Source organism: Piliocolobus tephrosceles, chromosome 13 (assembly GCF_002776525.5).
Source record: "Piliocolobus tephrosceles isolate RC106 chromosome 13, ASM277652v3, whole genome shotgun sequence".
NCBI classification, from domain to species: Eukaryota; Metazoa; Chordata; class Mammalia; order Primates; family Cercopithecidae; genus Piliocolobus; species Piliocolobus tephrosceles.
Genome location: NC_045446.1, coordinates 100,368,975 through 100,395,078, shown reverse-complemented (window position 1 = coordinate 100,395,078; position 26,104 = coordinate 100,368,975). Strand labels below are relative to the sequence as shown.

General features: G+C 35.2%; 1 protein-coding gene across 6 annotated transcripts in view; it reads left to right on the top strand.

Annotated features, from left to right (window-relative positions):
• Nucleotides 1-26,104, top strand: part of ARHGAP20 (Rho GTPase activating protein 20) — a 129,735-nt gene that overhangs the window by 9,597 nt on the left and 94,034 nt on the right. For 5 of the 6 annotated variants that reach the window (XM_023208030.2, XM_023208029.2, XM_023208025.2 and 2 more), the window contains one exon: nt 11,907-11,989. In XM_023208030.2, the coding sequence (XP_023063798.2) occupies nt 11,910-11,989 (80 nt within the window). In that variant the 5' untranslated portion in view covers nt 11,907-11,909. Of the gene's footprint in view, nt 1-11,500; nt 11,569-11,904; nt 11,990-26,104 lie in introns of all 6 variants that reach the window. The other variant, XM_023208028.2, reaches the window with a different exon arrangement.

Genomic DNA, 26,104 nt, shown 5'->3' with positions numbered 1-26,104 from the left:
AATTCTAATATCCTTATATTTATTTATGTACAGCACTAAAGCACTTTAAAATTTACTGTCTATATGTTACATTATCACAGTGCCTTTCATTTCAGAGGACTTTCATCCATATATATATATATATATATATATATGAATGAATATATCTATATAGTGAGTAGGGCAGGTATTATGTCCATTTTAGAGAAAATCTGAGAAATTAAGTGGTAGCACTAGGGTCCAGAATTAAGGTCCAGTGTCTCCTAGCCTAGTGCCCATTCTTCTGCATTACATAGATTATCATAATTATTGTTGTATTTCAATGTGGTAATAGCCCTTCGGAAAGAGGAAAGAGCTGAAAAGGAAAATCATTTCTTTCTTCAGAAAGGAACGTATATTCATTTACAGTAGTCTGCACTGCGATTACACTTATTTTAGCTAAATGTTTAAACTGGTTCTGATTGGGATGATTTAGAGTTAAATAGAAGATCGTATTTATCACAGACCAAATGGACAATAGCAGGAAGCTTCAGCTTACCTAGTGGTCAAAACCTTGTTGTGATAGTAGGACCCAAAAGCAAGGCGCAAGGTTAAAAGTAATTCTCTTTTTCCCTTATGGTGTCAGTGTTGTTGAAGTGTAATTGTTCAGTGGCTTGGATATGTCTCCACAAGTAAATGCTACAGGCATGTAGGGAAGACAAGAAATATTTTAATGCTTACCAAATTGCACAGACTAGCCACAAAGGAATTAATAGTCAAGTTTGGATAAGCTAATTTGTAAATTTGATTACTTATTTTTTCTAGCTTGAAAATTTAGAATTCTATAAAAGCTTTCCCAGTGCCCTTATTTTAATACTATGCTTATTTTAAATGCTTGAAAGTGACTTCACCATCCATAATTCAACTGAAATGCTTGATTTTTTTTCCTCATAAAGTGACTGGAACAAAACAAAGCATGAAAAATTGCAGTTCACCTCCAACTTTAATCTTTCATCCTGTTCCTTCCTTTTGATATGCTTTGTTTTTCTTTAATCTCTGTGAGAACTAATAATGAGCAGATTCAGAGTGATTTAGAGGTTCCAAAAATAGTACTATATCTCTTGGCTGTCATGAAGTTAAAATTCCAGTGAGAGTCTGCATACAGGTTTTTTTTTTTGGTTTTTTTTTTTTTATTATTATACTTTAAGTTCTAGGGTACATGTGCATAACGTGCAGGTTTGTTACATATGTATACTTGTGCCATGTTGGTGTGCTGCACCCATCAACTCGTCAGCACCCATCAATTCATCATTTATATCAGGTATAACTCCCCAGTGCATTCCCTCCCCCCTCCCCCCTCCCCATGATAGGTCCCAGTGTGTGATGTTCCCCTTCCCGAGTCCAAGTGATCTCATTGTTCAGTTCCCACCTATGAGTGAGAACATGCGGTGTTTGGTTTTCTGTTCTTGTGATAGTTTGCTAAGAATGATGGTTTCCAGCTGCATCCATGTCCCTACAAAGGATGCAAACTCATCCTTTTTTATGGCTGCATAGTATTCCATGGTGTATTATGTGCCACATTTTCTTAATCCAGTCTGTCACAGATGGACATTCGGGTTGATTCCAAGTCTTTGCTATTGTGAATAGTGCCGCAGTAAACATGTGTGCATGTGTCTTTATAGCAGCATGATTTATAATCCTTTGGGTATATACCCAGTAATGGGATGGCTGGGTCATAAGGTACATCTAGTTCTAGATCCTTGAGGAATTGCCATACTGTTTTCCATAATGGTTGAACTAGTTTACAATCCCACCAGCAGTGTAAAAGTGTTCCTATTTCTCCACATCCTCTCCAACACCTGTTGTTTCCTGATTTTTTAATGATTGCCATTCTAACTGGTGTGAGATGGTATCTCATTGTGGTTTTGATTTGCATTTCTCTGATGGCCAGTGATGCTGAGCATTTTTTCATGTGTCTGTTGGCTGTATGAATGTCTTCTTTTGAGAAATGTCTGTTCATATCCTTTGCCCACTTTTTGATGGGGTTGTTTGTTTTTTTCTTGTATATTTGTTTGAGTTCTTTGTAGATTCTGGATATTAGCCCTTTGTCAGATGAGTAGATTGCAAAAATTTTCTCCCATTCTGTAGGTTGCCTGTTCACTCTGATGGTAGTTTCTTTTGCTGTGCAGAAGCTCTTTAGTTTAATGAGATCCCATTTGTCAATTTTGGCTTTTGCTGCCGTTGCTTTTGGTGTTTTAGACATGAAGTCCTTGCCCATGCCTGTGTCCTGAATGGTACTACCTAGGTTTTCTTCTAGGGTTTTTATGGTATTAGGTCTAACATTTAAGTCTCTAATCCATCTTGAATTAATCTTCGTATAAGGAGTAAGGAAAGGATCCAGTTTCAGCTTTCTACTTATGGCTAGCCAATTTTCCCAGCACCATTTATTAAATAGGGAATCCTTTCCCCATTTCTTGTTTCTCTCAGGTTTGTCAAAGATCAGATGGCTGTAGATGTGTGGTATTATTTCTGAGGACTCTGTTCTGTTCCATTGGTCTATATCTCTGTTTTGGTACCAGTACCATGCTGTTTTGGTTACCTGTATACAGGTTTTTGTATAAAAAGTGTTTTCTGCATTGTTGAAAATAAAACAACAAAACTTTTTTTCTTCAGTTACCTATTTACAACTTCATTTTTTCTACATAGGTACACTTGTATTATCACCTTAAAATCTCAGATTTTGGACATGTTAATTCATTCACTCAATACACAACTATTGAGAATTTGCTATGTGAAAACCCTAAGGAGGACACCGGAGGAATAGGGAAGGAATGGTGGCAAATCACAATAGACAGGAAGTAAGAATAGATACGTCATGTAAATGGAAAACAAAAGTGAGAAAGAGTAGCCATCCTCATATCAGATAAAACAGGCTTTAAACCAACAATAGAAAAAAAGACAAATAAGAGCATTATATAATGATTAAATGTTCAATACAAGAAGATTTAACTATGTATGCAGCTAACACCACAACACCCAGATTCATAAAATAAATACTACTACACCTAAGAAAACATTGATAGTAATACAATAATAGTGGGGTACTTCAGTACCCCATTAATATCACTAGACAAATCATGAAGGCAGAAAATCAACCAAGAAACTCTGGACTTAAACTGAACTGTAGACCAAATGGACTTAACAAACATTTACAGAACATTCTAGCCAACCACAGAATATACATTCTTCTCAGCTCTACATGGAGCATTTTCCATTATCGACCATATGCTTGGCCATTGAAGAACTCTCAATAAATTCAAAAAAATCGAAATCATATCAAGCATCTTCTCAGACCACAGTGGAGTAAAATTAGAAATCAAGACCAAGAGGAACTCTCATAAACACACACTACGTGGAAACTAAACACCTTGCTCCTGAGTGACCTTTGGGTAAACAGTGAAATTAAGAAATCAAAAAAAAATGTTCAAAACAAATGAAAATAGAGACACAACATATCAAAACCTCAGGGATACAGCAAAAGCAGAACTAAGAGGAAAGTTTATAACTTTAAATGTCTACACCAAAAAGATAGAAAGATCTTAAATTTACAACCTGATATCACACCTCAAGGAACTGGAAAAATGAGACCAATTGGAACCCAAAGCTAGCATAAAAAAAATAAATAGCTAAGATTAAAGCAGAAGTAAATGAGATTGAGACAAAAAAAGATATAAAGGATCAGTGAAACAAAAAGTTGGTTATTTGAAAGGATAAACAAAAATGACAGACTGCTGGCTAAATCAACTGAGAAAATTCAAATAAGTACAACCAGAAATGATGAAGGTGACATTACAATTGATAATATAGAGATACAAAAGATCATCACAGACTACTATGAACATCTCTATGTGTATAAACTAGAAAATCTAGAGGAGGTGGATAAATTCCTGAAAATATAAAACCCCACAAGATTGAACCAGCAAGAAATAGAACTCCTGAACAGACCAATAATGAGTAATGACATTGAATCAGTAGTAAAAATCTTCCAACAACAACAAAAGCCCAGGACCATACAGATTCACAGTTGAATTTTATCGAACATACAAAGAACTGGCATTCAATCCTACTGAAACTTCTAAAAAGCCAATGAGGAGGGATTATTTCCTAACTCATTCTATGACACCAGTATCTCCCTGATACCAAAATCGGGAGAGGACACAACAGAAAACGAAAACTATAGGCCATATCTCTGATGAACACAGATGCAGAAATCCTCCACAAAATGCTAGCAAACCGAATCCAATAGCACATGAAGAAGATAATTTATCATGATCAAGTGAGTTACATCCCAGGGATGCAGTGATGGTTCAACATCCACAAATCAGTAAATGTGTTTCGCCACATACACAGAACTAAAAACAAAAACCATACAGTCATCTTAATAGATGCAGAAAAGGCATTCAATAAAATCCAACATCCTTCCTGATAAAAACCCTTAACAAAATAGACTGATGAAAGAAATCGTAGATGACACAAATGGAAAAATATCCCATGCTCACGGATTGGAAGAATCAGTATTAAAATGCCCGCACTATTCAAGGCAATCTACAGAGTCAATGCAATCTCTATCAAATTACCAATTTCATTTTTCACACAATTAGGAAAAAAATACTAAAGTTCATATGGAACAAAAAAAACAGCCCGAATAGCCAAAGCCATCCTAAGCAAAAAGAAAATCCAGAGACATCATAGTGCCTGACTTCAAATTATACTGCAAGGCTATGGCAACTAAAACAGCATGGTCCTAGTATAAAAATAGACATGTAGATCAATGGAGCAGAATAGAGAACCCCGAAATAAAGCCATATACCTACAACCAACTGATCTTCAACAAAGCCAACAAAAATAAACAATGGGGAAAGGACATCCTATTCAATAAATTGTGCTGGGAAAATTGGCTAGCCACATGCAGAAGAATGAAACTAGACAAATGCAAATGCAACATAAAAATAGACAAATGGGAGTTAATTAAACTAAACAGCCTCTGCAAAGCAAAAGAAAGAGTAAACAGACAACCTACAGAATGGGAGAAAATATTCACAAATTATGCCTCTGACAAAAGGACTAGTAGAACTTTACAAGTAGAACTTACAAGGAACTGAAAGAACTCGACAAGAAAAAAACAGCTCCATTAAAAACTAGGCAAAGGACATGAACCGATATTTCTCAGAAGAACAAAAGCAAGTGGCAAAAAGCACATGAAGAAATGCTCAAAAATCACTAATCAGAGAAATGCTAATTAAAACTACAATGAGATATTATCTTACACCCATCAGAATTGCTATTATTAAAAAGCAAAAAAAAAAAATGTTGGTATGAATGTGGAGAAAAGGAAACATACAATATTAATGGGAATGTAAATTAGTTCAACATCTATGGAAAACAATATGGAGATTTCTCAAACAACTAAAAATAGAAATATCATTCAATCCTGCAATCCCACTACTGGGTATCTACACAAAGGAAAAGAAATCATTATAATGACACCTAAACAGAAAAAGACACCTGCATTTCTATGTTCATCACAGCACTACTCACATTAGCAAAGTCATGGAGCCAACCCAAGTGTCCATCAACAGTTAACTGGATAAATAAAATGTGGTACATATACACCATGGAATACTATGCAGCCAAAAAAAAGAATGAAATCATTTTCTTTGCAGCAACATGGGTGGAGCCTAGAGGCCATTATCCTAAATGAACTAACTCAGAAAATTAAATACCACATGTTCTCACTAATAAGTAGGATCTAACAATGGATATAAATGGACATGAAGATGGAAATAATAAATACTGGAGACTCCAAAAGGGAGGTGGGTGGGAAGGTGGCAAGAGTTGAAAAACTACCTATCAGATACAATGTTCACTATTTGGGTAATGAGTATGCTAACAGCCCAGTCCTCACCAGTACACAATATACTGATGTAACGCACATGCACATGAATCTAGAGTTTTTAAAAAATTTTAATTAAAACAATAAGCAGATGGGCAAATTCCTCAGATCTCTGAAGAACTCAAATGGAGAGCCACTGAAACTTTTTGTACAAAAAATATATTGGATAAAAAAAATTTCCATTTTCATATAGTTCAAATGATTGTGATAAGAAGAAAATTATAACTTATGGCTAAGGACCAGTTTGCTGGACTGGAGCCCAGTGGTTTAGTAATTTGATAGTTAGGTTTCTTTGGTATTAACCAAATCAATTTGCATACCGTACAATTCACCCACCTAAAGTTATGTTTAGTGGCTTTTAGTGTAGTCATAGAATTGTGCATTCATCACCACAGTAAATTTTAGAATATTTTCATTACCTCAGAAAGAAATACTGAACCCCCTTAGCTATCATCCCCCAATTGTGCTGTCTCCCCAAACTCTAGGCAAGCACAAATCTTTAAGTCTCTATAGATTTGCTTATTTTGAGCACTTTATATAAATGAAATCATATATGGTTTTTGTAATGGTTTCTTTCAATTAGTATAATGTTTTCAAGGTTCACTCATGTTGTAGCATGTATCAGTATTTCATTTATTTTTATTGCCAAGTAATATTTCACTGTATAGATATACCACATTTTGTTTACCCATTCATTCATCAGTTGATTGGCATTGGTGATGTTGCCACTTTTTTACTACTATGAATTATGCTGTTATAAGCAATTATATGCAAGTCTTTTTGAGGACATATGTTTTTATTTCTCTTGGATATGTACCTAGGAGTAGAATTGCAGGATCATATGGTAACTCTATGTTTAACCATTTGAAGATCTGCCAAACTGTTTTCTGTCTTACCGGTTTTCATTGCCACCAGCAGTGTATAAGAGTCCAGTCTCCAATCCTCACCAACCCTTGTAATTATCTTTTTTTATTATAGTCATCCTAATGTGTGTGATGTGATATCTCATTGTAATTTTGATTTGCATTTCCCTGATGGCTAATTATGTTGAGCATTTTCTCATGTCCTTATTGGCAACTTGTGTATCTTCTTTGGAAGACTGTATTCCTATCCTTTGCCCATTTTTAATTGGGCAATTTGCCTTTATTATTGAGTTTTAATATTTATTTATAATAGATACAAGTCGCTTGTCAGATACATGATTTGCAATAAAATCTTTCCCATTCTGTGGGTTGTCTTTTCACTTTCTTAATGGTGTCTTTTGAAGCATGGAAATTTTAAATCTTGACAGTGTCTAGATTTTTTCTTCTGTTGCTTGTACTTTTGGTGTCATATCTATTAATAAGAAGCCACTGCCTCATCCAAGATGACAAGATTATGCCTGTGTTTGCTTCTAAGATTTTTATAGTTTTTTGCTGTTACTTTTAGGTTTTTGAGTTAATTTTTGTATACGGTCTGAGGTAGGGGTGCAACTTTATTCTTTTGTATGTGGATATCCAATTAGCATCATTTTTTCTGTTGACAAATGATTAACTTTATTGTCAGGCAGATGTTTACTATGTAGTTCAAAGTGATAAGTGTCAACACTGTGTTCAAAAAGTGTAGTTTGCAGTGCACAGATATACTCTTGCTGTCTAGTTCCACAGCAAATGCTTACATTTTTCTTAATGACACCATTCCAGCAGAGCCCCGTAAAGGTTTGTTTTCGTATGTGTGCATTTGGGAATGGCAGTATTTATGTGGTGAATGATTGGGTTTTGTAATTCACATAAAACCCTCATTTATAGAGTGTATAGTTTGTGCCAGGCCTTATACCAGGATTTGGGAATGCAAAAATATGCTTGCTACAGAGTAGAGTTCAGTAAATAATTGTTGAAGGAAGGGAGAAAATTTGGGAAGAAGACATAGCCCCTGCTTTCTAGAAAGGGTCAGAAACTTAAGTGTAATGTGAAATGCTACTACTGAGGCATCATATATGAAGGAACACAGGGAGTTGAATATGTAATTGATCCATGTATTTAAAATGACTTGAAGTGCAAAGCACCTTGCAGATTAGTTGGTAATGTTGCTGCAGATTTGTGTTATTATTTAAATGTAAAAGATAAAAACAAATTACTGATATTTGGTTCTCATATTCAGTTATGACCTTTATTCATTTACTCTTAGGCATAATAGGTTTTTTGACCTACAATACTGAATATAACTGCAGAGGAGACAGCAGAGGGTCAAAGATCCATTGGAAGTAATGGCAAAAACAGCAATTACTTGTATACCAACCTAATAATTTCTTTCTAGTATTCATGTTATACTTTCTTAATAAAGGGCCATTTGTAAATAGACAACAGTTTGTAAAATGTAATCACTCTTTATTCCATTTTGGAACTTCTTCCATTCTACTCCTCATTTTTTCCCATTTGGGGGACAGAGGAGTGGATAGATACTACTTCATATTTGTTTGTTTCTTAGCTCACATAAAATTATTATTTAGTTTTTGGGGATACTTAACACTAGGTAAGTGGTACGATATTAAACTCATTCCCAAAAGATTAATGCAATTAATTAATTGGGTATTTTGCCTAAATGTATAGCTTATCATTTCTTTAAAACATTACCTTTTAAATATATTCTGTTTCACAGTGGTGTCCACTATGTATGAGGTCATCTAGTTATAAACATCAAGTACAACAGAAAATATATACCATATACTGTTTGTAGTTTACTTTGTTTTCTGAGAGGCAAGGAATTATAGTTATCCCTGTCACAGAACAACTGTGAAATTTGTTGGTGCTAAGGTAAGCATAACCTAAACCTGTCCTGATAAGTTTGTACTATTATACATCTGTAAAAGAATCAATAGTTTCATTCTATTTTGATGTATTTTACATAGTTGTTATAAACAAGAAAATCTAAGTTTTCATTGCCTGAGAACAGATTCTTTAAGAGATCAATGAATTTATTTTGAAGTTATTACTAGCCCTTTGTTTGGTTACACTTTTGAGCAAAAGAAAGAGATCATTGTATTTTGAATGAATTAATATCTAAATCTATTAATCCCCTGGTTATATTGGCTGCTTGTAAGACTTTTATTACTTATTTAGAATGAATCCTGTGAATCCTAAATGTACGGTTCATGTAATGTTTATTTTCTTGCATATCCATGGTGAATCTTTGGTGGACACTTAATATGGGACTATCAGAAATAGAAGGGATCTAAGTGACTATGAGTCCAAACTGTCTCATTTTGTGGGTAAGGAAATGGAGGCCCAGAGAAGTGGCTGAATTGCCTTGGGTTGCACATCTCATTAATGATAGAGTAAGTCTGAGTGTGAACAATGGAACCTGAAATAAAAATAAACTACCTGCTGGTAGTTTGATTGCATTCTCTTCAATATAAATCAAGCTGGATGAGGTGGTTACACTCAGCATTTGACCCCTTACACATCTGACAATTTTAAAACTCAGAAAATACAGTCTATTCACTGTTACACAAATGATCTTCTACAATAGATTTACATGAAAAACACCCATTTCAAAAGCACCTTTTCAGAAGAAAATTTGTCACCCTTCTTTGATAATCCATTCTCATGTTTAACAGCTATCATTCTCGGGAAGATTTTGTGACATCAGAAAGTTTCTTAACTTGAGGTTCATAAATCCCTAAGGAATCCATTTTATGGGAGTTCTGAACCCCTGAAGTTGCATGCAAAATTTAGCTCACAACTTTTATAGATTTCTCAACAAACCACTACCCAAGGTCAGCCTGGATTTTCATTCCATGTTTCTCCCCATTTCTTTTTGCCTCATCTTCCTTGGAAGATGCTTATTTTCCTCCATATTATAGTTCTGCATTAATTTCGAGAGATTATTACTGTTTCTAAATGAAGAATCTCAGATCATTTTATCCTTTTTCATAGGTTCTTTTTCTTCACATTTTAAATCATTTTACACTGTCTTTTGAATCCTTTCCAAATTCTTCATAAACCTGAAAGCCAAGAAGCTCAGAACTAGAAACTATGTACTAATGAAGATCTAGTTTAGAATCTTGGATCTGCTGACAGTGATTTCAGAAGGTTAGAGAAAGCAGATGTAAAACTGCTGAATCGCAGATCCTCAAGGACAAAGCAGACCTCTGCTTTGTAAGTGTAAGGGACAAAGGTAAAGCTTACAAGAGTGGGTACATTTCACACTTCAAAGTGGTAAATTGGTCCTGTAAAGGGAATCAGGATAGAGAGTAGGAATCAATTCCAGGCCTGAAGATGAAACAGAACCCTGCAAAAAATCGGGAACATAGCTTGATGGATATGAACAAACTGCCACTTTTCTTAATAAAATCAATCCAGTCTTTCAGTATTGAGACTCTTCACATGAGGAAGTGCTGCTGTACCTTGCAATACAAATACTTATCTCCCAGTTTTCCTTTCTGCTTGTAACCTCTGCAGTCACACTAGCCTAAGGATCTTAGATTCCTGAAGATTATGTTCCTAAGAGGTATGAGTAATGGAAATAGTGAGATGGGGCTTGCACGCTATAATATATAAACTAGGTTATTGAAATCACCAGTGTTGGAAAGGATTAGACTTTTCTAAGAATCTGATGATAACTCCGGGCTGTTCATCTAGAAGAAAGACATCAAATATACATCATGCAAAAAATTTTTATATAAGTAACCTGGCCTGAAATTGATTTGTGGTTACTAACTCCCAATTGAGATGTTTGATAGGGTCTATTTTTAACCCATGTGTTTCCTGTCATTTATTGATGTTTTACATAATTATTTCAGCTGTTTTCGCAGCTGTGCTAAGGAGATTTGGGCCTGTAGCTTCCACATGTGAGCCAAAAGATTAAGGAGTGGAATAGCAACACTGAGACCAGATCAGTGGTGACAATAATTTGGGAGAGATCCCTAGGAGCATGGAGAATTTGTGGGATAAGAATTGTGCCAAAGAAGTCTAGCATCCTCTTCCCACTGGATGATTCTTTATTCCTATGCTAGAATCATTGTTTTACTTTTAAAACTACAAGCAATTCCTTTATGAATCACATAATAGGATACCGACACTGAGCTGGCTAGTTTTATATGGTTCCCATTGGAGCAACATCCAGTTCCCAAACATGACTGACCTAGAGGTAGTGGGTAAGACCTTTTGGGAGGATACAGGGGCGAGAGGGATGAAAGGGCGTAAAGATACAGGGTGAGAAGAATGGTTTTGATAATACAGCCTGAACTTCGCTTATGGCTGTTTGTGACTATATGGTTAATTTTACTCATCTGCCTCTAGTGGCTGTATCTAGATGTGTTAAATATATAAGACTAAGTTTAGAGAGTAATTATCTGAATAATTCAAGTTGAATAAACTTCATTTACTGCAATTTTAGGTCATTGGAACAGAGTACCTGAATTATCCAGTTGCTTATATTTATATACGACCTAGAAAAAAAAGATTTTTTATTGTTTGAAGTTAACAGTTTTTTAAAAAGTCTATTTGGAAGAAGGGATTCCCAAGTGTGTTAATATTTTTGCAAAAAATCTAGTCTCTGGGCTTTTGCTTTAACTGTTTTTGCCTCTCCTTTACTTGTCTTTCCTTGAAGCCAAATTTGCCTGTGAAATAAAGATAGTAGTATCCACCTGGATGGCATTTTGGATTATAAATAAGATAATCCATGTCCAGCCTTTAGCGTAGAGCTGGACACATAATAACCAGTAATAATGGTTATGATGGTGTTTCTCCCAAATATTCTGGTAAACATTTAACCTCTTTATTCTCTGACCACAAAAAATACTTATTGCCTTTACCACTTTTTGACACTTACTGTCCTGTTTTGTTTTTAAACTATTCTATTTTAGATGTTACAGTTTTATCTCCATAATGAAACTGTAGGCTCCTTGATAGGCAAAGATAGGCAATGCAAAACTTGTTAAATTGGATTGAAAAAAATCAACATTGTCTTGCCTTACAAGCCACGTGGTCTTCATTTTGGTTTGTTTCATCAACAGAAAATGAAAACACTAGCAGAAAGGAGGAGGAGCGCTCCATCTCTTATCCTGGATAAAGCCCTACAAAAACGGCCTACTACCAGGTAAGTGCAAGGCTTTGTATTACACATTTAGTACGTGCTTGGAACTTCATATTAGATGAAGTGTTTTTCAGATCACATATTCTTTAATGTATAGAGGTTGTTTGTTATCATCACCAGAATTCTCTGTTTAAGAGTAGAAAATACAACTTTTGTTCTGAGGTTATTTAATAGGGCCCAGCTGATATATATGCTCAGTTGCTTTAAAACTGATTCAAAAGTGAATTTCACCCCAAAACATATATAAACTTGAAAGTTCCACATTTTGACAAAATTTACTTGTAAAATAGAAATCAAAATACTGAAAATTCAATATTTTGTTTCACACAAAACTACATGTTTTAAAATCAACATAAAGTGATGGCTGTGCATGGATAGGCAGTTTTTCTTACCAATTTTAGGTATGAAGGAAGATAACCATATTAAGATTATTTTTTTAAATGGAATATTGATTTATTTTGGCATTGGTTAAATTAGTGAAATTCAAAGTGGAAAAATAAGCTAAATATCTGTGAACAGAGTCATTTCACCGATGGAGGCTAATTACTATTTCAGTGGACATTGAAATAGACATTTTTTTCCAGAGCAGGAGCAAAAGTTTATAAAAAAGATTTAGAACAGGAAGGAAAGTACAACTTGAAAGAGGGCCAAGCAGGCGACTTGAGAAAACAAGTACGCAGCTTGACCTCTTGACTTGGGGATTTTGTATGTTGGCATAATTCTGGAATCTCATTGGGAAGCTGCTGATCAGTTTCAGGTGTTTTCTGTCTATTACACGACCGCCTTTCCCTAGTGCCAGCTGTGACCAATTATTACTTTAGAGAAATGGTTAACAACCACCTAACCATCAACTGATGGTCACGCAATACTCCTGGTGTGTGTTGCGGGGAGTCCTCTCCTGCCTTGCCCACACCTGACTAGTTACATACTGTAACATTTCAATAGACATTTTAAGAGTCTTTCATAATGTGTTGAAACTGAATACTCATTATTATTTTCATTAATTTATTCATTGTTTCAAATTCAAATATTCATTAATTTTTAAGGCATTTTAACTCATAAGAGTTTTTATGTTCAAGGAATGTTACAATGATTTTTCTCTAAGCTGTGAATCCTTTTAGGTAAAGTGAAGATATATCTATTACTATGACATTTCTTCAAATTGTGCTAATTTAATATAAAATCTATATGATTGGGAGGCCAAGGCAGGCAGATCACGAGGTTAGGAGATTGAGACCATGCTGGCTAACACAGTGAAACCCCGTTTCTACTAAAAAAAATACAAAAAAATTTGCCGGGTGTGGTGGCGGGTGCCTGTAGTCCCAGCTACTTGGGAGGCTGAGGCAGGAGAATGGCGTGAATCCGGGAGGTGGAGCTGCAGTGAGCTGAGATTGCGCCACTGCACTCCAGCCTGGGCATCAGTGCCTTAATCTTGGACTTGCCAACCTTCAGAACTATGAACAATAAATGTCTAATATGTATATATAAAAAGATATACAGTGTGTTATAGGAGCGTGGATGTTATTTATGAAGAGTTAGAGGAGTTTTTGAAGGAAGTGACATTTGAGAGAAGGCTAGAGAGTATGATGTGTTTAGAAAACTGCAAACATTAGAATTCAGAGTATATATACAAAAGTCTTTTGTTTTTGCTAACAGGTTGATTTTATTATATTAGTGAACCTTTAAAGTAACAGTATTCAGAAACTATTCAAAATTCTTTCTCAAAAAAGGGAAAGTAACAGCTAGGTATATTAAAACAATGTTCATATTGATTGTGTAGACATTATATTCTTGGGATATATTACCATACTTTAATTTCTTAGCATCTGAGTGGTATTTTTATGAAAAATGTAAATTCAACCCCTATGAAAAATAGTATGGCACATTTTCAAAGAACTAAAAATAGAAATACAGTTCAAACCAGCAATCCCATTACTGGGTATCTAAACAAAGAAAAAACCAGTTTTATCAAAAAGACATCTGCGCTCTTATGTTTATTGAAGCACTATTTACAATAGCAAAATCATGGAATCAAACTAAGTATCTATCAACAGTGGATTAAAGAAAATGTGCTACAGATATACCATGGAATACTACGCAGACATAAGAAAGGACGAAGGATGAAATCATGTCCTTTGCAGCAACAGGTATGCAGCTGGAGGCCATTATTCTAAGTAAATTAACACAGACACAGAAAACCCAATACTGTGTGTTCTCACATGTAAGTGGGAGGAAACAATGGGAACACATAGACAGAAACATGAAAACAAAAGACACTAGGGACTCCAAAAGAAGAGAGGCAAGTGGGGGGCAAGGCTTGAAAAACTACTGCTGGGTACTACATTCACTGTTTGTGTGATGGATTCAATAGAAGCTCAAACCCTAGCATCATGCAATATACCCATGTAACAAACATGCACATGTACCCCTGAATGTAAAATTTAAAAAGCAAGGTTGAGGCTTTTATCACCGAAAAATTATATGAAACAATAAAATTAAGATCATATTGGAAAATACACAGTCTTCTGGGAAATCTTTTGATTTGTATTCAACAAATAATTATATGATCATAGAATTAGAAGAAGTTTAACACATAATATATTTCAACATTTTCATTTTATTTTTAAGAAAACTAAACCCTTTAACATATGCAGAGTCTTAACACAAGGATGATTATGACACAACATTAGATCATCTTTAAACACAGAACTGAACACTACTGTGTCAAAGAGTAAAAGTAGTTGACTGCAGCCATGTAACCACTCACCTTAGAAAACCTCTAACCTTCTTAGTATGAAAGATGTCTTGTCACATTTCCTAATATAATAATTACTTAGAGAAACCACCTCCAGCAGCTCTGAATGGTGTCACATTTTAAAAAATGTTAAAATCTGTGAACTGCCTCTCCTTATGTACTCTATGCATTCACCAAAGAACACTGGAGACAAAACTACGTTTAACACATAAATACAGTTAACTCATCAGTTAATTTAAATCTTTCTTCCTCTATAAATCCAAATCCAGCTCTTGTTCATTAAATTATTTTTAAAAAGGATTCTTTGATGTCTCCTGCAGATTTACATACAAGCTTTATCATCTACAAGTCATTAACTACTAAGTAACAACTATGGGACAATAGTAAAAATAGTAAGGTTCTACAGCAATGCCAAAATCAAATATGGACGTAATTCAAAAACTATAAAATGTCAATAAGTAAAACACTATTTCTTTACTGTCTGCTGAAACACTGCCCACAAATCTTTTGCAGTCTAGTTCTCATGTTACATTGCAAGAGACAGAAATGATTAAGGGGGAAGGCTATGAGAATTTTGCTGTATAAAGTACTACTTGAAATAGGTGTGTTATCATCTTGGACTTTAGACATTTCTCATATTTCTGGAGTATAATGGATAGAAAAGCAAAATTCTATTTGCAAAAATTTGCATTATTTGTAACAACTTTGGAAAAAAGCATATCACTGAATACTACTATTTAGTTTTTTACTATGAAATTTAAGTTTTAACTATAGGATTTATTTAAAATAGCAAGTACATTAATAATTCATAAAATCTGATTTATGTAACTTCAGGAACATACATTATAAAAAAGTGAACAAAATTCAAAAGACTTGCTTGAATGTTTATTATAATAGGATTTGATCTCCAAGTTTTTTTAAAAAACTGCAAGAGACTTGAAAAGAACTATTACATCTATGTTTAAGTGAGATTTAAACATGAGGGACAACAAAAATCTGAATCACTTCTGAACGGGCAAGAATTTAAAAGGATATACAAATGATTAATAGTAGTTACCCCTGGGGATGGAGTAGGGACTTTACTTTTTGTTTTATACATGTCCATATTGTTTTCTTTTATAAGAAATATGTATTACTTCTGTCAATTGTAAATACTTCCTTAAAATTCTATCTCATATTCCTTTTTTATAAGCAAATAAACATAAAAGCATTCTTTTATATCATGCAACAGTGGTCCTCCACCAAGCATTCATTAGAATCCTATAGATAACAGTATTATATTCTATACTTAAAAATCTATAAAGATGATAGCTCTCATGTTAAGTGTTCCTACTACAATTTTTAAAAAGAGGGCACAGAATTAACTATGGATTTGAAAAATATGCCTATGTCTGTATCCCACTGTAGAATACCGAATTAGAAAGGCTTAGAAATCACTAAACTAGAGGACCCTTTCAGGTTCTTTCTAATCCTGCAATTGTATTGCTTACAAATATTTTGTATACCTTCAGAGTACAAGCACCAAGAGCTGCACAAAATAAAAACATAATCTCATCTTTTATAAGATTATGAGAGAGGTGAAGGTCCCATTCCTTAGCATTGTGCACCCTAATTACTGATCTAGAGAAACTTCCAGGAAATTAACTGAAGATTAAAACATACATATATATGTTAGAAGCTGCAGTAAGCTATGATTGTGCCACTGCACTCAGACCCTGTCTTTATATATATATAATATTATTTTATATATTATGTATATTATTATTAATATTATATATATATAAAGACAGGGTCTGAGTGCAGTGGCACAATCGTAGCTCACTGCAGCTTCCAACTCCTAGGCTTCAGTGATCCTCCCACCTCAGCCTTCCAAGTAGTTGGGACACACGTCACCATGCCTGGCTAATTTTTTTTTTTAGAGAGACAGGGTCTTGCTATGTTGCCCAGGCTCAAGTGATCTTCCCACCTTGGCATACCAAAGGGTTTGGATTACAGAGGTATGCCACCATGTCCAGCCAAACAAACTTTTTTCCTTATACTTATTTTGACACAAAACTCATCATAATTTGCTACCACTAAGCTAAGAATCTGGGAGAACTGGCTCTAATGTAAACACCAGTTCTTAAAGAAGTGATAGGGAGGCAGTGTGGGGAAGGGCATTGTCATATATTATTATATTGGTTCTCAAAACAATAAGAAGTGGCATTTTTCAGTGAGTCAGATAAGTGTTAACATTTTCCCTAGCGTGGCACTTCACCTGTATCAGTAGTTCTTGATTCTGTTAAACCCAATGACCCTTTGTTATACAAAAGTCTATATTATATATATGTTTAAATTCCTCTTTTTATATCCTGAAATGAAATTCACAGATATTTTTAAAAAGTCAAAAATAATAAAACACTCTAATAGTAACATACAGAAAAAAATGAAAGTAGTTCTTAATAAAGTATGTATTTCAATAAGTACATGCTCAGATATGATTACGCTAAAGACAACTAAGTAGTCAAGATGCTTACAACTAGTTACAATTACTATATTCAGATTTAAGAGAAGTCAGATAAGAAGTGTCATGTCACAAGCACAGAAAAATGAAGCCTGGTGATTTTTAGAAATGGTTCCAAACAATACAAAGTACAATTATCTATTGATATACAAGGTAGCTACATTTCTGAAAAATTTAGTGTTTATTGAAATGTATAAAAATACTTTGTGCTTATATATAAAATAGGTTACAGGCATAGATAATGATACAAAGATTTTTTCCCCTCCTCATGCATATGCTACACAGGGGACTTTCAAAAGCTATGCAGGAACCCACAATTCTCTACACAGGATGTTCTGTGCTTTCCATGGGATGCCTAGCATCCCTGGCTGCTGTCACTAAATCACTGACCAAGCATAAATGTTCCACAAAATTCCACAGTGTTCCCTAGAGCTTAGTACCACCCCCACCCCCCTGTGAACCACTAGTCTGCATGCACTTTCAGTACCTGCATGTATAGTTATCACAGATTCCTACCCTGGGGTACAATGGGGGAAGATGATTACTGGTTCCTGATCTCAGGCTAAAGCTTCTATAACATAAGGACTACTTTTAACTGAAAAACCTTAGCACACTTCATACTCACAAGCTTCCAATAAAAAATTTTACCCAAAACTGTGTATTTGTTTAAAAAAATTTGTTAAAAAATAAACAATAATTTTTACATCTATAGTAGAGAATTAAAAACAGCTATGCTGATTAATTCTGTTTCCTCTATCCACCTCCCCTAAAAAAATACTGTCCCTTGAGGTTTCTAGATAATCAGTGTTAAACTATGAAGATACAACCTTTCTCTTTTATCCACACTAAAGCCAGGATACACTGATGCAAACAATGCAGATGTCGTTTATATATGACACTGAAATATATCACTGTATTTTTATTTGGCAGGATGACTTCCTAATTAAATTTTTGATTAGGCATCTCTTAAAAGGAGTTTACATTTCTTGATCAACCCAGTGACTAAAGTGTATGTCTTCTGGGGGTAGGTGAGAAAAACTACTGAGTCTGAGAACTTGCTAAGTGCTTGGAAGAAAGTGACGTTGAGTATTTTGGTACATTTCACTTGTTGGGATTTGGATATGTAGCTTATTTTTAATACTGAAAAACTTCCATACTTCCATATAGATTTTTTTATTTTTTGAGACGGAGTCTCGCTTCTAAGATGGCATCTCTTACTATGTCCTCACATGATGGAAGGGGCAAACAGCTCCCTTGTACTTCTTTTATAAGGGAGCTAATTCTCTTCATAAGGGCTCTGCCCTCATGACTTAATCACCTCCAAAAGGCCTCACCTCTTAATATTATCACATTGGTAATTAAGTTGCAACACTTGAACTTGGGTGAGAATTGTATCGTTAAAAATCTATGAAGATGATCACTCTCATTCAGACCATAACAACTGGTTACTCCAAGCCTCAGTTTCCTCATCTGTGAAATAAGAGTCATAACAGTACCTTTTTAAAAAATTGGCACATAATAATTGTACATATTTATTGGGCACAGTGTGAAAACCACCCTATATATCTTTTAATCATAGCACTCAATCACACTTCGTTGGAATCTCCTTATATGCATGTTTCCTGTGGTGTCCTAGCACACATTTATTAATAAAATAATACCTTGTACATACTTGCTGTTCAGTTACTATTTGTTGGATGAATTAGTGAATAAATTAATGTCTCCATTTGCAAGCCAAAAGAGGAATTTAATAGGTTGCACAGTAGTTTCTGACTTTCCTGGCTTCCTTTAATGTATAAGACACTTTACTTTTTCATTGGTATTTGTGAAAGTCTTGATATGAAAAATGGAGATTTTTTTAAACAAAATGTTTCTTTGTTATTGTTAGGAAGTAATTTCATGCAGCAAAATACCACAAGAGCTCATGTATATGGTTTAGAAATCTCATATATATTGACATTCTTATGGTATTTCTTCATTGTTTATTTAGGAATGAATTCAAGTCATACAAACTTTCCCTTCAAAAATATGTTATTTTGATATGGTGAACAGCCCACCTTGTAGAAATTGCACAAAAATGTATCCACTTTTGTTTTGGGTAACAACCTATTACCACTTTCAAGTTGATATTCACTTGTCTATCTCCATCTCCACCTCCAAGTTAATTTATTGTGTTTGGGCTGTTGGCAAGACTTACTTTTTAAATCTGGCTGAGAGGAGGGAAAGACAACACCAGGGAAGAATTGTGGTATAGGAGAAAGTGCTTGGTCTTTGGTTGCATTTAAATGCTGGCACTCCATCCTAATAATCTGTGTGACCTTGGATAAATTACTTAATCTCTGAGTCTCAATGTTTTCCTCTGTAAAATATGGATCATAATGCTTACATCATAGAACATAAAATGAGGGAATAAGTAAAAATGCTTAGAATATTAGCTTATTATTACTTCCCTTCTTCCCTTCCATGATATAATTTATATATATATATAATTTTTAAGACTCAAGCCTTCTGGCTCATCTATTAATGTCAAGCTTGTTAATAAAAAGCACCTACTTTATCATCACAGCATTGTATAACTAGAAGTGGATCATTGATCCTGGCTCATTAAGTAGCAGAAATTGAGTCAAAAACTTCCTCTAGGTCACATAGTTGATTAATGTCAGAGACAGGACCAGAACCCAGGTGTCTGGTCTTAAAGGCATATGATACAGTGCCTAAGTGCATAGACTCCGAAACCAAATTGCCAGGTCTGAATCCTGGTACTTCCCCTTACTAGGTATGTGTGATCTTGGGTAAGTTTTTCAACCAGAGATGATAATAATACCTACCTCATAGGATTTTAAGGAGAACTAAATGAGTCTTATATATGTAAAGTTCTTAAAGTAGTCTCTCGTACATAATCAGTGCTACATATATATGTAAGCTATTTATTATTGTTAGTAGTTGTAGCAGTAGTAGCAGCAGAAGGAAGTACACATTCTCATAGAGAGACTCTTTGAAGACCATAGCAGATGGGAAATTAACAAGATGAAAGATGGAGAATCTGGAAGCCTGCTAGAGTCTAATATTAAATTCATTTTAGCAAGAAAATTATATTTCTAGGTCTGGCCTAAAGAAGGATTAACTCAGGATGTTTTGGATTTATTTTTGGTAGACCCTGACAACTCTTGAGTTCTCCCTATGTAGAGGTTCTCAGTATGCCTAGAATGACTCTGGGAAATGAGGGCTTGAGCCATGGAAGATTGACCTGCTTTGCTCAGTGACTTAAGAGGAAGAGGCTCTAGGAAGTTTCTATGTGCCAAAGCTATGAGTTAAGATTAGGTACGTATAGAATTGGCTGGTTTAGGGTACAGATAATAGAGTGAGAGAGCCCAATCAGAAGGCACTTGTAACTAGGAAAGCAGCCATTTGCTAACTGGCTTCCACTTCCTTTGGGTCCATTCACTCCTATTGTGCATGACCACACACCACCATGCTCACATTGTCCTACTCTGACTATCCCCCATTGTGTTCTACAAATTCCTCATTATTCCACTTCCTTTTTCCTCTGTCATGTTAGCATCATAACTTCAATATTAGCCTAAAGTGGATAATAGCTTATCATACTTTCGAATGAAGGAAATACATTTATACTCTACAGTGGTTTACTGAGGTTTGTAGTAAAATCTACTTTCATAACAGAATGAAAAACTGCCTTTAACTATGATAGTTTAGTGTGAACCTTCCAGATATACTAATGGGGATGAACTCAATGACCTCATAAAGGCCACTCTCATGCTGAGACTCTAAGGTAGTTGTAATAATGATTGACATCACTTAAAGGAAAAATTAATTTAAAAGAGAACTTACTAGACTTTTTGGAATTTTATAAACTTTCTATACCTAGATATGGTTTCTTGGTTTAAGACTTAAATAAAATTTTGAACTTAAGAGGAAATTTTAAAAATCTTTAAGACCTTTTCAAAATTACCATAAATTATACTGACATGTTATTTTAGAAGAGTTCTATGCCAAACACTTTTTCATGTGCTGTCTTTCATTACATGCCAGCTGGCTCTACATCAGATCCATTCCTACAGTTTTGGACAATATGTTGTGAGGTTTTTAATTGAGAGTTCCATGAATGATCCAAGGTATGTGATGAGAACACCAAAGTAGAAATTTAATACGTGAAGATTGCCAGTAGCCTGCAAAACCCCATCGTTTTTCCTTGCAATGAACATTTTTCAAAGTTGTAAACTTCAGATATAAAAGAAAGAGACAGCAATTGCTTTATAAGGTGGCAAAGTTGGCAAATTTTTTACCAAAACGGAACTCATTACTTTGTTAGACAAAAGGTTTCCAGGCCCATATATTGCTTCGTTCTTTTCAAACTACTTTTCATACTCTTTAAAAAATGATCAAATACATCTGTTTGTGGTGCAGTGTACTGATTTTCTTGTGGTACGATTCTGGTAGGAAATCTTTAAGAGATTAAATTTAGTCCTCCACATTCTGCTGGGCTTTGATGGGGTCAAATTAATTTATTTTTGTTGCTACAGAACAGCACATCCATTTAATTTCTTAATTCCAACTTTAGCTTAATTTGCTAATTGCAGTTATGATTCAATTATGTCTTTCATTTTGGTACCAGGAAAGCACTACCTCATTAGTGCATGTTTATTTGCCCTTCCTCACCCCTGTTCATAGGGATAGCAGTCTGTCCTATGACATCCTTGCTGTATTGGACTAGATACTCCCTTCCCCTGTACAACTTGAAAGCTAGGATTTCTCAGAGTTTTGGCATTACATGATTGACCTTCCTTCAGAACCTTGTAAAAAAAGACATATTAGGGAAGCAGAAGAGCAATTGTTACTATTATTGAGAAGCTTCATATCATTGTGGTTAAGAAAGTGTGAACTCTATAGCCATTCTTTTTGGGTTTGAACCCTGGCCTTTCTTCTTACCAGCTGTGAGAACTTTGGCAAGTTACTTAACTTCTTCAGGCCTCACTTTATTCATCTGTAAAATGGGGAAGACTTCATAGGGTATTAAATGAGTTAATATTATAATGTGTTTGGCATATTGTAACTGTTACATAATTTTTCATTAAATAAAATTATTAAAAATATATAAATCTTTAGGGTCTCCTGTCACATGTCTAATTTGCCGAGTGTTCCAGGTTTAGGTCTTGCCTCAACTTGACTATAGGTCAACTCGTAGTTGGATGGAAAGAGGCTAAGAGTCTACTGCTGCCTGAGAAAGTGTTCGCTTTCTCAAAGTGTTGAAAAGCCACAGAAAGAAATGTCCGTTCTGGAGTGACCAGCTGTTTAATGTATATTGAATTAATGCTTACGTGTTCACCATGTCATCTGGATTATGAGTCACTGCCTTTGGTGTTCTGACACATAGTTCTGAGTACGATGAGAACACACAGAGAATGGATTCTAGTCTCCTGCTCTAGCACTGTGTGACCCTGATGGAGTCACCCATTCTTTCCATGACTGGGACTTTTTCCCCTCATCTGTTGGTGCTAGGGGAGGGGAGAGTAAAGTTGACGAAATTCTTTTCGTACTTCTTTCACCCCAGCTCTGTAGTTTTGTGTTTCATTATTCTAACCATACCTCAGTTACAAGAAGAATGAAAATCAGTATGAATGTTCTTATACACCCTTTCATTGCAACTCATAAAACATCTCTGAGTGTGTCTGTCACACTGTTGAGGAGTAAGTAGTATCCTCTTTCAGTGCAAAGGTCAAACATTTGCTTACGTAGAATCTTTGGTCTACTCGTTTTCATGTTGTTTTGGTAGCTAGCCTCCACAGTGGCCTCCAGTGTGATTCCCACCTCCTGGTATTCATACCCTTGTCTAATCCCTGCTACACTGTATCAGAGTTGCTCTGTGTAACCAATAGGATTTGGTAAAAGTAATGATGTCCCGCTTCTGAGATTAGGTTACAAAAGGCAGAGTTTCCTTCTTGATTGCTCTCACACTTTCTTTCTGTGATCACTTGATCTGGAGGAAGCCATGTCATGAGCAGCCCTGTGGAGAAACCCACAGGTGAGAAACTGAAGGCTGTAATAGCCTCATGAAGGCTCTTAGAAGCAGACCCTCCCACTCTAGTCAAGACTTCAGAGATTGCAGCCAGCTCTGGCTGAAACCTTACTGCAACCTCATGAGAGACTTAAGACCCACCCAACTAAGACACTTCCAGGTTTCTGATTTACATTGTGTAGGGTAATAAATATTTGTTTGGCTGAGTGCAGTGGCTCATGGCTGTAATCTCACCACTTTGGGAGGCCAAGGCGGGTGGAATTGCATGAGGTAGGAATTCAAGACAAGCTTGGGCAATGTGGTAAAACGCTGTTTCTACAAAAGAAAAATGTGAAAATTAGCTGGGCATGGTGGTGTGCACCTGTGGTCCCACCTACTTGGGAGGCTGAGGTGGGAGGACTGCTTGAGCCCAGGAGGTTGAGGCTGCAGTGAGCCGTGATTGTGCCACTGCACTCTAGCCTGGGCAACAGAATGAGACCCTGTCTCAGAAAAAATAAATAAATGAATAAATAAATAAATGTTTGTTGTTTTAAGATGTTATGTTTGGGGGTAATTTGTTATCGCAGCAATAGATCAATACAGTCGTCTTCAAGTTATGAAACTAGCTTTCTAGAATGTTTCTCTCATGTATTAATATGTTTTATGTATTCTTACAGCTAGAGGTGGAAAGATGGAAACATACTATTCCCATTTATAAATGAAAAGGCCAATTCCCCAGATCATGTAATTTGTTGGACAAGGGGCCAGATATCTTTTTTAAAACAAAACAGAACAACATCTTTATGGAAATACAGTTCATATGGTATAATTCACCAGTTAAAAGTGTATACTTCAGTGGTTTTTACTATATCCACAGGGATGTGAAGCCATCACCAAAATCTTCATTTTCATCCCCAAAAAAGAAATGCATAGCTATTAATTGTCATTCCTGATTCTCTCCTGCTGCACTTCACATCCCCAGCTCTAAGCAACCACTCAGTTGTTTTCTATGTTTATAACTTTGACTCTTCTGGGTATTTCAAATAACTGAAATTGTGTGCTGTGTGGTCTTGGTGGCTAACTTCTTTCAGTTAGTGTGATGTTTTCAAGGTTCATCCATGTTGTAGCATGTATCAGTACTTCATTACTTCCTATTGTGTAGATAGGCATACCACATTTTGTTTATTCATTCATGAATTCATGGACATTTATTTAGGTTGTTTCCACATTTTGGCTATTTATGAATAATGCTGTGAACATTCATATATAAGTTTTTGTTTGCATATATGTTTCATTCCTCTTGGGTATGTACTTGGAGTGGAATTGTTGGGTCTTATGGTAACTCTAATCTTTTGAGGAACCATCAAACTATTCTCTAAGGCAGTGGCACCATTCTCCATTCCCACCAGCAATATATGAGCATTCCAGTTTCTCCACATCCTTACCAGAGGTTGTTATTTTCTATCTTTTCTATTATAGCCATCTTAGTGGGTATGAAGAGATAGCTTATTGTGGGGTTTGTTTGTTTTTCCTGAGACAGGGTCTCGCTCTGTCACTCAGGCTGGAGTGCAGAGGTACGATCATGGCTTACTTCAGCCTCAAAATCTTGGGCTCAAGCGATCCTCCCACTTCACCCTCCTGAGTAGCTAGGACCACAGGTGCACACCACCACACCTGGCTAATTTTTGCAGAGACTGGGTTTCTCTATCTTTTCAAGGCTGGTCTCAAGCTCCTGGGCTCAAGCCATTTGTCCACCTTGGCCTCACGGTGGGATTACAGGCATGAGCCATAACATCTGTGGCCTTATCGTGGTTTTGATTTGTGTTTCTCTACTGATGTTGTGCATTCTTTCATGTATTTATTTGTCATTTGTATGTCTTTGGGGAGGAATTTCTATTTAAAACTTAAGGCATTTTTAATTGGGTCATTTGAGTGTTTATTAATGAGTTTTAGGAGTTCTTTATTGTCAAATTCTGTTCTTAATATTATATGTGTATATGCAAAGCAAAGTATAGGATGAAAGCATTTTATTTGAAGTTTGTAAGCCCCCAAAGCACTTGAACCTGAAACATCATAATAATGAAGACCAGCTAAACTTGAATTGTCCAGTTCATTCTGTATTTTGTATTTATATGCCTTTGAGTTGGTATGTTTTTTCATCAAGTCTAACTTTGTTTTTGGAAAAGAATAATTTCTATACATTGAATCCAACTGTGATCCTTTGTCAGGTTTCCATGACGTAGAGTCTATAAAATAATGTTAATTAGCTTGATTTAGCCATTCCACATTGTATGCATATATCAAAATATCATGTTGTACACCATAAATCTATATGTTTTGTCAATTTTAAAAAAAAACTTATTTTAGGATATTTAGGTCTTTGTTATAATTTTCATTTTATAGAACACCTACTTTTCGTTTTTGAATACATTTTTATCATAAAATTAATATATGTACATTTTGGAAAATTTGGAAAATGCAGGGAGGTACAAAAATATTTTTGATTTATATTCAGGGATAGCAACCTTTATACCTGATGTGGTTTGGCTGTTTCCCCACCCACATCTCATCTTGAATTATAGTTCCCATAATTCCCATATGTCATGGGAGGGAACTGGTGAGAGGTGATTTAATCATGGGGGCTGTTACCATCATGCTAGTGAATGAGTTCTCATGAGACCTGATAGTTTCATAAGGGACTTTTCCCTTTCTTGCTCGGCTCTTCTCCTTGCTGCTGCCATGTAAAGAAGGACATGTTTGCTTCCTCTTCCGCGATACTTGTAAGTTTCCTGAGGCCTCCCTAACCCTGAGGAACTGTGAGGCAATTAAACCTCTTTGATTTATAAA